The 14,159-nt window shown below is 40.5% G+C and overlaps 1 protein-coding gene across 7 annotated transcripts in view; it reads left to right on the plus strand.

Annotated features, from left to right (window-relative positions):
- HERC2 (HECT and RLD domain containing E3 ubiquitin protein ligase 2) overlaps nucleotides 1-14,159 on the plus strand; it is a 215,347-nt gene that overhangs the window by 78,174 nt on the left and 123,014 nt on the right. For all 7 annotated transcript variants that reach the window (XM_040336306.1, XM_040336311.1, XM_040336312.1 and 4 more), the window contains exons 21-27: nucleotides 2,663-2,847; nucleotides 2,934-3,089; nucleotides 5,984-6,169; nucleotides 7,832-8,002; nucleotides 9,360-9,463; nucleotides 11,077-11,227; nucleotides 13,600-13,814. In XM_040336306.1, coding sequence (XP_040192240.1) covers nucleotides 2,663-2,847; nucleotides 2,934-3,089; nucleotides 5,984-6,169; nucleotides 7,832-8,002; nucleotides 9,360-9,463; nucleotides 11,077-11,227; nucleotides 13,600-13,814 — 1,168 coding nt within the window. The remainder of the gene's footprint in view (nucleotides 1-2,662; nucleotides 2,848-2,933; nucleotides 3,090-5,983; nucleotides 6,170-7,831; nucleotides 8,003-9,359; nucleotides 9,464-11,076; nucleotides 11,228-13,599; nucleotides 13,815-14,159) is intronic.

A 14,159-nucleotide genomic window follows, 5' to 3' on the forward strand; every position in this document is an offset into this window, starting at 1 on the left:
GCTCATTCTTGATCACTGTATAATCCACACTTTACAGTTAAAGTGGAACTTTACCCATACCGACTGATTTACCAAGAAACATACATTCCGTATTTAATAATTGTTACTAAAATTAGAGTGCTGTAAATTGCCCCCAGCATTATTCCTGTTTTCTTTTTGCTGAAGCCCAGAACCCCCAAGCAGCAGTAATCTAAAATCTAAGGGCCAGATTCTCAAAAGAGATACGCCGTCGTATCTCCAGATACGCCGTCGTATCTCCAGATACGCCGTCGTATCTCCAGATACGCCGTCGTATCTATGCGCCTGATTCTTAGAATCAGTTACGCATAGATTTCCCTTAGATCCGACAGGCGTAAGTCTCTTACGCCGTCGGATCGTAACTGCATATTTACGCTGACCGCTAGGGGTGTGTACGCTGATTTACGCGCCAAAATATGTAAATCGGCTAGATACGCGAATTCACGAACGTACACCCGGCCGACGCAGTACAGTTACGCCGTTTACGTTAGGCTTTTCCCGGCGTAAAGTTATCCCTGCTATATGGTGGCGTAAGTGCGGCTTACCAATGTTAAGTATGGCCGTCGTTCCCGCAACGAAATTTGAAAATTTACGTTGTTTGCGTAACTCGTCTGTGAATGGGGCTGGACGTAATTTACGTTCACGTCAAAACCAATACGTCCTTGCGGCGTATTGGGAGCAATGCACACTGGGAGATTTCCACGGACGGCGCATGCGCCGTTCGTGAAAAACGTCAATCACGTCGGGTCACATAGCATTAACATAAAACACGCCCCCCTGTCCCACATTTGAATTAGGCGGGCTTAGGCCGGCCGATTTACGCTACGCCGCCGCAACTTGCGGAGCAAGTGCTTTGAGAATACTGCACTTGCCCGTCTAAGTTGCGGAGGCGTAGCGTAAATCAGATATGTTGCGCCCGCACAAAGTTATGCGCTCCTACGAGAATCTGGCCCCAAGTGCCCTTAAAAAATAAAGCAACTGAGCATGTGCAGAGCAAAACGTGACCATGTATTACTGGAGTTTAAACAGTATAGGAACTTTATTTTGTAACTTTTTTTTTACATAGCTATACCTGCAAAAGGGGTCAGCCTGAAGTGATCCAGCAGGGCATTAATTTTTCTGACTAAAGTTCCACTTTTTAAGACACCCTAGTGTTTTTTAAGCTCTTAAGACGCTGTTCTTAGCATTTCTTTCTTGCTCCTGGAAGCTAAATTGTGTTATTACACTACTCTAGGCTATTGCCATTTTTTGGGAATTGTTTTTGGAGCGTTTCTTTTATCAGAATAAAAATGCTTCTTAACGCTACTAAATTGCTCCTAACTGACTTTTTTTCCTTTCATGCGCTGTAAAAACGCTAATCAAATGCTACTAAAATGCTACTACAAGCCAGTACAAAAACACTATTGGCATTTTTCATCCAGCATTTTTTTTTGAGGTTCTAAAAACCTCTAGTGCGCATTAAGCCTAAATATAGACGTTTCTAGCTTTTAGTTACCAAACCTCTTCAGTCCTTTATTTATTTATTTTTTTATTTATATTTTTAAAACCTCTTCAAACTTTGTTTCCCAGAGAATCTACTAATATATCTTTTGGAGTTGTGATTCACTGTAACATAATGGTGCAGATAACAGTACTGTTCAGTTTAACATCAATCTAAAAATGTTACGCTTTATGGCCCAGATTCTCAAAGGACTTACGACGGCGCAGCACCGTGTACGTCGCCGTAAGTCCTAATCTGACCCTAATCTGACCCGTCGTATCTATGCGACTGATTCTTAGAATCAGTTATGCATAGATATCCATTGGATTCGACAGGCGTAAGTCTCTTACGCCGTCGGATCTAAACTGCATTTTTTTTGGACCGCTAGGTGGCGCTTCCGTCGAATTCCGCGTTGAGTATGCAAATTGGCTAGATACGCGAATTCCTGAACGTACGCGTGGCCGATGCAGTAAAGTTACGACGTTTATGTTAGGCTTTTCCCGGCGTAGTATAGTTGCCCCTGCTAAATGGTGGCATAAGTGCGTCGCATCAATGTTAAGTATGGCCGTCGTTCTCGCATCAAAATTTGAAAAAGTTACGTAGTTTGCGTAAGTCGTCCGTGAATGGGGCTAGACATCATTTACGTTCACGTCGAAACCAATGACGTCCTTGCGACGTCATTTGGAGCAATGCACACTGGGATATTTTACGGACGGCGTATGCGCAGTTCGTTCGGCGCCGGGACGCACTTGATTTAAATGATACACGCCCCCTACCCGCCGAATTTGAATTCCGCTGGGTGATTTACGCTACGCCGCCGCAACTTACGGAGCAAGTGCTTTGAGAATACAGCACTTGCCCGTGTAAGTTGCGGAGGCGTAACGTAAATCAGATACGTTACCCCGGCACAATTTTGCGCGGCTGTACGTGAATCTGCCCCTATGATTTTTGTCCCTGATTCTATTTGTTTGTTCTTTTTTTTTTTTTTAAATCCTAGTCTGTTGAGCAGTAATTTTTGCAACAGTAATTCAAACATTTTTGTGCTTTTGCCTTACCCACTTTCAATTACAAATGTGAGATTCTTAACAAATAAGTGTTAGGTTTTTAAATTCTTCACTTGTTTTTTTCCTTCTTGTAACAGTATTACTGATTTCATGTCCGTAGGAACATTGCTTCTCAAACTATTGCTAAACTCAAAGACATGGCTCGAAGGATCTCATCCAGCTTAGAACAAGAACATTTCAGTAAGGAGAGGTCGGCATCCATGGATCTTCTGTTGCGCTTCCAGCGGCTGCTTGTTAGCAAACTCTACCCAGGCAGCTCTGTGGACCTAACTACAAACACTCATGGTATATATAACTTTCCTTCTGCTTTCATGATATACAGAGTTCAACTTTTATGTGGTATTGATACTGTCTTGTTTTCTATCAAATAGCTCCTGAACTGTTAGGTGTCGGCTCATTGTTGAAGAAATATATTGCACTCTTGTGCACACACATTGGAGACATCCTTCCTGTCGCAACAAATATTGCTTCCACATCTCACAGACATTTTGCAGAAGTGTCCCGTATTGTGTCAGGAGATCTTACAGGTAACCAGCCATGCTTTTTTTTTTTTTTTTTTTTTTTTTAATACACTATAATGGTTTTGAGACTTGTATTTTAATTCTTACATTTAAACAGTTTTTCAGTCTTTGTTTTGCAATATTTAATAAACATAAGTGGATTCCCAGAGCACCATGAGTTATCCAAAGGGTGCACAAATGTTGCTGACTTACCTTTTTGGCTGGCTTGCTCTAAAGCCTAGTACACACACTGAGAAAATCGGAAGAAAAATACCGTTTTCGAATAGATCGTATGATCTTTTTAGTACACAGCTTTCGAGAGCTGATCGTGATAGTTCATCCTAAATTATCCTGAAGGAACAAACCTGAAAATGTTTCTCGCACGATGCCAGATCATACTATTTTCATTTAATCAGTACAGTAGCTGTCTAAAAAAATCGAAAGGGCAAGACTAGGCATGCTTAGAAAAATATACCACAATACAACACATTACGCCACTTACGAAATTGTATTCTGTCATACGAGAATTTTGGCAAGTTAAGTAACCTCCTTAATTTTTCAAATGAGGCCGGCATGCAAAAAAAGTTACGTGATTGTACCCAGCCGTGCCATTCTGCCAACGTATATCGGCTTTGGGAGGTTAAACATTTTATGAGAGGTCTGACAATGGCTGTGCACCGACGCTCCCCATCTAACCCAATGGAGGTTGAGAGGCCCTGCAAAGAAGAATTGGAGAAACTGCCCCAAAACAGACAGATCGGTAAATGGAGAATTTTTTTGACAAACGGTTTTGATTGTTAAAATGCATCAAAAAGATAAGCGCTGCATTTTTTTGTTCTTTTCTATTGAAGTCTATGAAACCAAGAACGCAACTTACTGCAGGCAAAAGTCCCTGAACCTAGCCTAAAGAAGCCAAAAGCTCAATCTGCTGACTTCAAAAGCGGGCCAAATATTTATACAAAATATTTGCAATATTAAAAGAAAAAAAACAAAGTATAACTTTTTTTTTTTTTTTTTTTAAATCCTTATTATATATTAATAAAGAAAATATATATATATTTTTTTAATCCTTATATATATATATATTTTTTTTCTTTATTAATATATAATAAGGATTAAAAAAATATATATATTTTTTCTTTATTAATATATAATTTTTAATCCTTATTATATATTGATAAAGAAAATATATTTAAAGAAGTCCAGCCTGAGCTCTGTAGGCTGGGCTTCTCCTCTGGTCACAGGCGTGCAATTCACTCCTGTGACCCTTTTCAGTGGAGAGCGGTCTGAAGTACTCCCCGATGCCATCACTGCTATCTGTTGAGGCAGCACGTCATCCCGACTTCTGAAGTCTGGATTCGTCAGCTGCCTTGACTGATGGCAGTCTTGGCGAGCTGCTGAGATGGCTGCTCCCTGCCCCTACACACCCTTCACAGCTCAGCGCTCCAATGAGTGTGGAGGATCAGAGCAGGAGAGATGCTGACTGATGAGCAGCATCTTTGTTCAGGGAGAGGAGAGAACTGGGCCAACAGCGTTGTTTGGCTCGGTTCTCAGTGCAGAGTCGCCGGGGGACAGGTGGAGCATCGGTCTAATTCATCCACCTAGGTAAGTATGAATATAAAAAAAAGGAAAAAAACCTACTTCTCTTTTAAAATGGCTATATATTACCTTTAATGAGTTTGCTGTGTTAAAATAAAATGTAATACTTCTTGTATCAAACTATTAATGTTGAATTAGAAAATATTATTTAGGATTTATATAGCACTGTCAACTAAAGCATTGCTTTACAATATGAATAGATACAGTACAGTCACAATACAATTCAAGAAGAGAAGGCTTGAAGGGCCCTGCTTGTGAGAACTTACAACCTAAAACTGAGTGTAGATAAGTTGTTAGAAAAAAAAGGTAGGATTGGAATTGTTAGCTAGAGGCGGGATAGGATCTCTGAAGAGACGAGTTTTCAGGTATTGACTTAAAGTGGACAGAGGTCAGAGTAGGAGATACCCAGACAGACTGAATTGGGGAGTTCCAGAGGATGGGGCAGGTTCTGGTGAAGTCTTGGATATGTGATGAGGGAGCTAGATAGCAGGAGGTCTTGGGGAAGATATCTAATACAATAAACTTGGGGCAGAGTTGTGGGTTGGCCTGCGGTTGTGGTTGTTGCTATTGTTTTGTATTTGAATTTTATTTGTTGGGCATAGGTTACAATTATTGTTGCAAAGTATTGCAGGATGACTTTCACACAGTCAAGGCATTAAGGTGGTAGTTGAAAATCATTGCATCTATGAAGGAGCAGAGAAGAGATTAGATCAGGGGTCTTCAAACTACGGCCCTGCAGTTGTTCAGGAACTACAATTCCCATCATGCCTAGTCATGTCTGTGAATGTCAGAGTTTTGCAATGCCTCATGGGATGTGTAGTTCTGAAACAGCTGGAGGGCCGTAGTTTGAGGATCCCTGGATTAGATGAATGCATGGCATGCTGCCATGTTAAACTGCCATGTCGCCTGTATAGAAATGATTGTGGCCCAGTGCCTGAACAACCAAAAATTGGATTCTGAAATCCACCAGTCCACCAGTTTTCCTGTTTGAATGAGATGTGAAATTTTAGATATTGTCTCCAACATTAACTGAAAATAAAAGTAATATTGGGAGTCATTTGGTTGCTCTGAGACTTTTGGGGCTTGAGCTCCTCATGCTTTCATGTGCACTCCGTTTGTATTTGAGCTGCTACAAGCCATTTTAAAGTTACCTTTGCTTGCCCATCAATGAATGTAAATCGTGTCTGAATAAATGGCTTTAGCTTATTTTATGTGACATTCGGTGGGGATTGCTACACACAATGATTTCAAAAGTGCATACTATTTTTAATTTCATCCTGTGAAATTTCTGTAATTCAATTTCTCATTTAACACTTGTTTAGGTGTTTTACTTCCTGAGCTTGTTGTATCCACAATATTGCTGCTGTGTAAGAATGCATGGCTCATGCAGGAAACCGGTGCTATTCCTCTTCTTGCCAGTCTTCTGGAACCTCTGGATCGATTCAACCATCTTGCTCCAGGCAGAGAAAGAGATGACAATGAGGATTTGTCCTGGCCTGGCATTATGGGTGGGTAACGCTTCATTGACCGACTGTCATAGAACATTTTTTAATGTATGCTGAACAGTGGCTACCAAAAGAAAGAAATCTCCCAGCTGGATTTACAACTACTATCGGCTGCAGTTACTAAAAGACAAATGGTCTAAAGAATGTACAAAGTGTAATCACACTATGGGGTTGTTTTACTAAAACGGGAGCCTGCAAAATCCGATGCAGCTCTGCATAGAAACCAGTCGATTTTTTTATTTGTTGTCAACACGTAATTTTAAAAGCTGAAGTTAGAAGCTGATTGGCTAACATGCACAGCGTCACCAGATTTTGCACTATCCAGTTGTAGTAAATCGGTCCCTATGTGTGACCTAATCTCCCGAAAAAAAAAAATCCCACATTTTATACAATTGAATGAATACATTCTTAAATCCCATGATCAAGGTGTTGTGAAGTAAAAAATTCACCAAAGTGCACCAATAAGTGTGTGAATAAATAAAAAAAAGATGATATATAAATTAATAACCATACATGTGCAATAATAGGTAACAAATCTGCAATAATATACACATGTGCCGATTCAGATATCAAATTCATTAAAGTGGAGGTTCACCCATGGAGAACACATTTTCCCCTTAGATTCCTGCTCGTTTTGTCTAGACTCTAGGGGAATCGGCTATTTGTTTTAAAATATGATCCGTACTTACCGTTTACGAGATGCATCTTCTCCGTCGCTTCCGGGTATGGGCTGCGGGACTGGGCGTTCCTTCTTGATTGACAGTCTTCCGAGAGGCTTCCAACAGTCGCATCCATCGCGTCACGATTTTCCGAAAGAAGCCGAACGTCGGTGCGCAGGCGCAGTATAGAGCCGCACCGACGTTCGGCTTCTTTCGGCTACTAGTGACGCGATGGATGCGACCGTCGGAAGCCTCTCGGAAGACTGTCAATCAAGAAGGAACGCCCGCTCCCGAAGACCCATACCCGGAAGCGACGGAGAGGATGCATCTCGAAAACGGGTAAGTACTGCTCATATTTTAAAACAAATAGCCGATTCCCCTAGACAAAACGAGCATCCAGCTATGGGGAAAAGAGGGAAAAAAAACAGAAATGGGTGAACTCCCGCTTTAAGTCCAAAAATTAAAAGTCCATATCGGGTGTATATGTGCAGTTCATAGATACTGTGTTTAGACCAACACCTGCTGTGGTACACAAAATATTCCAGAGCACTGTCCACACTCCTCTATGTACACACAGCCCCACGTGACCACTACCAGAGCACACAACGTACTTGCCATATAACAAAAAAAAAAATACCATCATTTGAACGCAGTATTTATGTCACACTATTCAAACTCTCCCTCCAGCTTGGTAAAAAATCTTCTCCAGCATATTAAGGGTTAATCCCCATCTGTCAGGCCCCACCATCGTCTCCCACATTTATAAAGGGCGAAAGACATGCCAATAGTGTAAATAATTATCGGTTGTATAAAATTTGGGATCCTTATGAAGATTTATTAGCTCACACATAGTGTGGTTATACTTTGTCCATTCTCTAGTACATGCTGAACAGTGTTTACATTTGTGTGGTGTGATTTAGAAATTATTATTATTATTATTATTATTATTATTATTATTATTATTATTATTAATTTCTATTTTTTTTCTTTATTTTTTTGCATATAGGCTCATTTTTTGCTGGCCAGAGCTCAAGGAATAATGAAGAAGTAACCCTGATACGTAAAGCAGATTTGGAAAATCATAATAAGGATGGAGGTTTCTGGACTGTAATGGATGGCAAAGTCTATGACATTGAGGACTTTCAGGCACAGTCACTTCATGCTAATACAATACTAGGTATGAATAACTTTTTAAAGTATGCTTAACCATGTTTTAGTCATTCATTTGGTAAGTAGCCAGATTTTTGGCGATCTCCATAATCTAAAAACAAATGTGTACAATTTCACATTTACATGGTGCAGAAGTTCTTTATGGTATGTTGACGACCTTTTTAATCATTTTATACTAGCCTGTATATGGTATGGCCTATGCAGGTGTCGGTAATGTATTTTATTGTCCGATTTCCTTGACACTTAAAGGCTAAGTTCACCTTAAAAAAATATATATCTTATTGCAGGCAAAAAATATGCATTTTTCTTTTATTAGACTCCTATAAAGCATTGCACCCCCAATCAGCAGATCTTGGATACAGTGTCAGGCTCCTGCAGACTGTCAGTGTAGCTTGCCCCCGATGCCTCATACGGCAGGCAGTTACTGAATTACAGAAAGAATCGAACTACTAGAGCACGCACCTTGCGCCTGTTGTAGTTAATTGAGACGTACAAGCCATCCGCCGCAATTGACGGTAGTTGTAGTTCATTCATTCACAGGACTCTGTGAATTAATGATGCAGTTGGGTGGGCAGAGCCCCGCACGGCTGTGCTGTTTTCAGATTGTGACAGCGGGTGTGGGGAGAGGATCCCTGTCTGCTGTCACAATGAGGGGTATGGGCGCTGCAGATATAGTAGCAGGTTACACCTTAAATACGAGTGTAACAACATGGTATGAAAGGTGAACTTATCCTTTTTAAGATATTCCTAGACAAAATCTCATCTTGGGCAACATCAGACCACATTGTCTACTTGAAGTCATTTGATTACATCTGCTAGTTTAATTAAAAGCATTAGCCAAGTATGTAAATATTTTACTAGTAAGTGAATTTACATTTCAATGCGTAGCACAAGCTGCCATATGGACTATACCAGAAGGAACATGTAAATATGACATAATTGTCTTTTAATGCATTCAAATTTGCTAATTCAAATTGCATGGGGATAGATGCCAAATCTAACCAGACTCTCTGGATATCTTTATCTGAGTTTATCGCTGTGGAACTGGCAAATGGTCTCCTTCATTTTTGGAGGGAGATTGTTGTTGCTTTTCTTAAGAAAAAAAAGTTATGGGTATGTTTTTTTTTTTTTTGGTTTTCCTTCTTCATAGCCATAAAACGAGTGAAGTGATTAGATCATGATGGTTCATCTGTGGTTACTTAGAACATGAAAGTTTGTACATTACATCACACAGATATGTATGACTAATTCAGTACGCATAGTATATATTTCATATTAAATGCACACACATATATATATATATATATAACTATATATACTATATCTGCTGATTTTAATTGTATATTTTCTTTGTTTTCTGCTAGCTCACTTTGCTTGTGCGGATCCTTTGGTTGCTCTTGAGGCTGCCTTGCAGTTCGATGACACCAGAGAGTCCATGAATGCCTACTGCGTGGGTCACTACATGGAGGTAAGCAAGCCCAACTAATTGGAGATATTGAAGGAATTTAATTCTTGGCTCAACGGTAAGGCCCCTTTCACACTAGGCGAGCTCCGTCTCAGCAGAGTCCGCCAGCTCAGCGGGAGATCTCTCCACAGATCTCCGCTGAGCTGGCAGATGAAAAGTCCCTCTCTGCTCAATGAGCGTGGAGGGGCTTGTGCAGCGCCACTGTCTCCTATGGAGAGATCTGATGAAAGCGGAGAGCATGTCTTACCCGATCCGATCTGCCATGGACGGATGGCAACGTATCGCCATCCGACTGATTTTAGCGGATCGGGTCGGATGTCAGCGGACGTGTCTCCGCTGACATCCGACGCTCCATAGAGAAGTTTGGAGCGGCCGTTAAGGTCAGCCAACAAATATGACAGGCGGACCTGAATGGTCCGACCGTGTGAAAGGGGTCTAAGGGATTTCGGTGTGAATGGAAATCTTCTACCCCCCCCCTTTTTTTTTAATTGTATTGTTAATTGCTTATTATCTACATTTTATATTAGGATTTCTTTCTATTTCCTGAAAAATAAATTTTACACTTTTATTTGTGTATTTCAATTCTATAAATATGAAAAATTATACTGTGATTTCATGTGACCAGCTTTTCTTGACAAATTAACGTGGTTTTCCAGAAAAACCTACACTCCTGGTGAAAATTATTTCAATGTATTTGTTACAAAGTGTCCAAACAAAAATTATAAGTATTAAAAGAGAAGTATGGCTTTGGTGGTTTTCCCCCCCATCATACTTACCTAGGTGGCTGCAGCATCAGTTTGATGCTGTGCCTCTACACTGAGAACCGAGCGATCAAACACCGCTAATGGCTCGGTTCTCTCGGCTCCCCGAGCAGAGAGCTGCTGACTGTCAATCAGCAGCTTTCCACTTTGCTCCTCCATGCTCACTATAGCGCTGAGCTGTGGAGGGACAGGGAGTGGCCGTCTCAGGGCTGAGACGGGTGTCAGTCCAGGCACCTGACGGATCCCGACTTCCATTGTCAGGATAACGTGGTGCCTGGACTGATTCCTGTGACTTCAGCAGAGAGCGGATTTCAGCCTGCTCTCTGCTGAAAATGGGTCACAGGAGTGCAAAACAAATTGCACTCCTGTGACCCATAGGATAAGCCCAGCCAAACGAGCTCAAGCTGGATTTCACCTTTTTATAAGCTTGCTTTATTTATCAATGATGTCTTGTGAATTACAACATACAGATGTTTACTGACATGGTAGCATGGAATGTCTGTGGTGGATGTGGTATGATTGAGATGCATCATTTTTTTTGTATACTTAGTACATTTCTGCTGTTCATAAAATGAATGTGTATTTATATAGTGTGTGTGTGTGTGTGTGTGTGTATATATATATATATATATATATATATATATATATATATATATATATATATATATATATATATATATATATATGTATGTGTGTGTGTGTATATATATAATGTGTGTGTGTGTATAGATATACAGTATATAGATGGCTGTATACCTCTGCGTGTGTGTTGACTTTTCTGCTAGATATGCTAGATTTTTGGTTGCTTAATAATGTTTTCAATACATTTTTTTTTTTTTTTTCTTGTTCTCACAGCCTGATCAGGAAGTAATTACAGCCCCAGATATCAGCAGCCTGTCTTCTCCGCTCATTGACACTGAAAGAACCCTGGGTTTGCTGCTTGGTCTCCATGCATCTTATCTCTCATTAAGTACACCATTATCTCCTATGGAGGTTGAGTGTGCCAGTAAGTAAGATTTACTGTGTTCTACAATATATGGCTGTGGTTTGGGACAGTATTAAACCCAAAAGCAAAGCTTTATTATATTGCAGCTTACAATTATTAGATGTGATGGCTGCATTTGTTTTTTTAGGCTTTAATTCATTTTCATCCGGTGATCTGGGCAGTAAGTCTGTTCTTTTTCAACAGCACAAGCTCTCCTGCAAAGAGGGTTGAGATAAACCATTTACCACTGACATTTACAATGATCAGCTGTTATTTTTTTTTCTTGTAAAACCCTTATTCTAAAAGACAAACTGTTGCTGTAACTGCAGTGTTATCTGGAGTTTGGCTTCAATTTGTTGTATTTTAAATTTGTTGTATTTTAAATCTAACACTCCCTCCCCCTAGACTGACAATGTTCCCTCTGTGCCCCTTCATCCAGAGTGGAAACACTCTAATACCAAAGGTGTAGCCAGAAAAAAAAACCTAATGGGGCCACCACCTCTATTGATAAGCTTTTATATATGGCAGTTTTTATTTTGGGTTTAACCACTTAACCCCCGGACCATATTGCTGGTCATAGACCAGAGCACTTTTTGCGAGCGACGTGGCTCACAAACACAATTGCCGTCCTTTTTTCCCCACAAATAAAAGCTTTCTTTTGGTGGTATTTGATCACCTCTGCGGTTTTTAGTTTTTGCGCTATAAACAAAAATAGAGCGAAAATTTTGAAAAAAAATGAATATTTTTTGCTATGATAAATATCCCCCAAAAATATAATAAAAAAACTATTTTTTTTCCTCAGTTTAGGCCAATACGTATTCTTCTACATATTTTTCGTAAAAAAAAATGGCAATAAATGTTTATTGATTGGTTTGCGCAAAAGTTATAGCGTTTACAAAATAGGGTGTAGTTTTATGGCATTTTTATTAATATTTATTTTTTTACCAGTAATGGTGGCGATCAGCTTTTTTTTTTCTTTTTTTTTTCGGTACTGCGACATTATGGAGGACACTTCAGACACTTTTGACACATTTTTGGGACCATTGGCATTTTTATAGCAATCAGTGCTATAAAAATGCATTGGATTACTATAAAAATGCCACTGGCGGCAGGAAAGGGGTTAAGTATGTTCCCTGGGTGTGTTCTAACTGTACGGGGGGGGGGGCTGGACTCACTAGGGGAAATGACTTATCACTGTTCATACATTTTGTATTGACAGACGGTCAGGCATTTCTCCCCTGACAGGACCGGGAGCTGTGTGTTTACACACACAGCTCCCGTTCCCCACTCAGTAACGCGCAATTGCAGGTGCCCGGTGGCGATCGCACACGAGAGTCCGGGACGAGCGGGGGTCGCGCACGCGCTCCTAGTGGCCACTTCGAGAGCCCGACGTATAGCTACGGGCTCTCGCGTAGGGGAACCGACCTGCCGCCGTATAACAGCGGCAGCTGGTCGGCAAGTAGTTAATAATGCTTTAAGAGTCCATTTCTGAACAAGTTGTCCTCCAGAGTAGTTTTCACATCTGGTGGGGGTGCAGGGTTGGTATTTACTTGAAATGATAAAGAACACTTTTATTATAGTGTGTCTTTATATTGTGTAACGTGTTGCTCCATCAGTTAATCATGGCCATTTGCATGTAATCGCTCATGCAGCAGCCACATAAGAGTGATCGGCCCTGGACACAAATTGCCTGCATCCAGGGCCCATTACTCGCATATAATCACTATATGAGTAAGTGGCTACGATTTAGCTGCGGGAATCGGCAACCCCCCATTGCTTTAATGAGGCTGCCTCCTGCCGGTCATCACCGGGGGAACCAGGCATGAATGCACCCTCAGTGTTTTGTAATTGGTAGTAGTTTAGTATGACTTTTGTATATAATTTACAGCCAGCTTCAATTCCAGACTTCAAAGAAACTTACTAGTAAAAACCAAAGTTTCACACTAAGCCATTAGAATTACCACCACGGTTATCGTACCAAAGATGGAGAACAAGTGTTTTAAAAGCTGCTTTCAGACATTAACATTTAGTGTAACAGATATGCAGGATATGTAATCGGTGTCTAGTGCATTTGCAGGCGTGAATGAACCCTTAAAATCTGTTAATTCTTTGGAAATTATGACAACCTAAAGGGGCACTCCTAATAAATGAGGTGACCTACACCAAGTGGTATTTGGTAAGCTCTACAAAAGGTTACATGCTTTTTAAAGGCGAACACTTTTTAAGGCTCCATAAAGTCACAGCGACTTTGAAAACATTTGTCCACTACTTTGATGTGGCTTTCTTGCGACTTGAGTGCCAGAGTGTAAATTTCCACATCTTTGGAATCCGAATAGCGTGAACCGAGCCTAAACAATTCCAATTGATTTTGTATATCTTTTTTTTTCATCTAGGGTGGCTCAAATCTTCTATATTTTCTGGTGGCCTTCAAACCAGTCAGATTCATTACAGTTACAATGAGGAAAAAGATGAGGACAATTGCAGCTCTCCAGGGAACACTACACCCAACAAATCAAAGCTGTATGCCCATCGCCTCTCCATGAGTGCTCATTCCCAGCCTTTTCTGCAGGCCATAGCTGACAATAATACCCAGGACCACAATGTCAAGGTGAGCTCTTTCGAGATGTAATTATGTTATACTGTTTTTTTTTAATTGTTGGGTAGACTTGCATTTAAATATAATTTATAATTGGTAGAGCTTATCCTTAATAATATATATTTTACAGCTCTTGATGAAACACTAAGACCCCATTCACACCTCCGCGACAAAACGCCGGACGCTCGTGCCGCTGGAGGGGAGAATTCCCATTGCTGTCTATGAGATGGTTCACATCTCATAGACGCCGTACGCCTGCCGCCTGAAAAAAAGTCCCGGACCCTTTTTTTCAGGCGGCATTGGCGTTCGCCCATACAAAGCAATGGGAAGGCTTTGTTAAAAAAAAGAAAAAAAAGT

This window comes from Rana temporaria, chromosome 2 (genome assembly GCF_905171775.1).
Source record: "Rana temporaria chromosome 2, aRanTem1.1, whole genome shotgun sequence".
Classification (NCBI taxonomy): domain Eukaryota; kingdom Metazoa; phylum Chordata; class Amphibia; order Anura; family Ranidae; genus Rana; species Rana temporaria.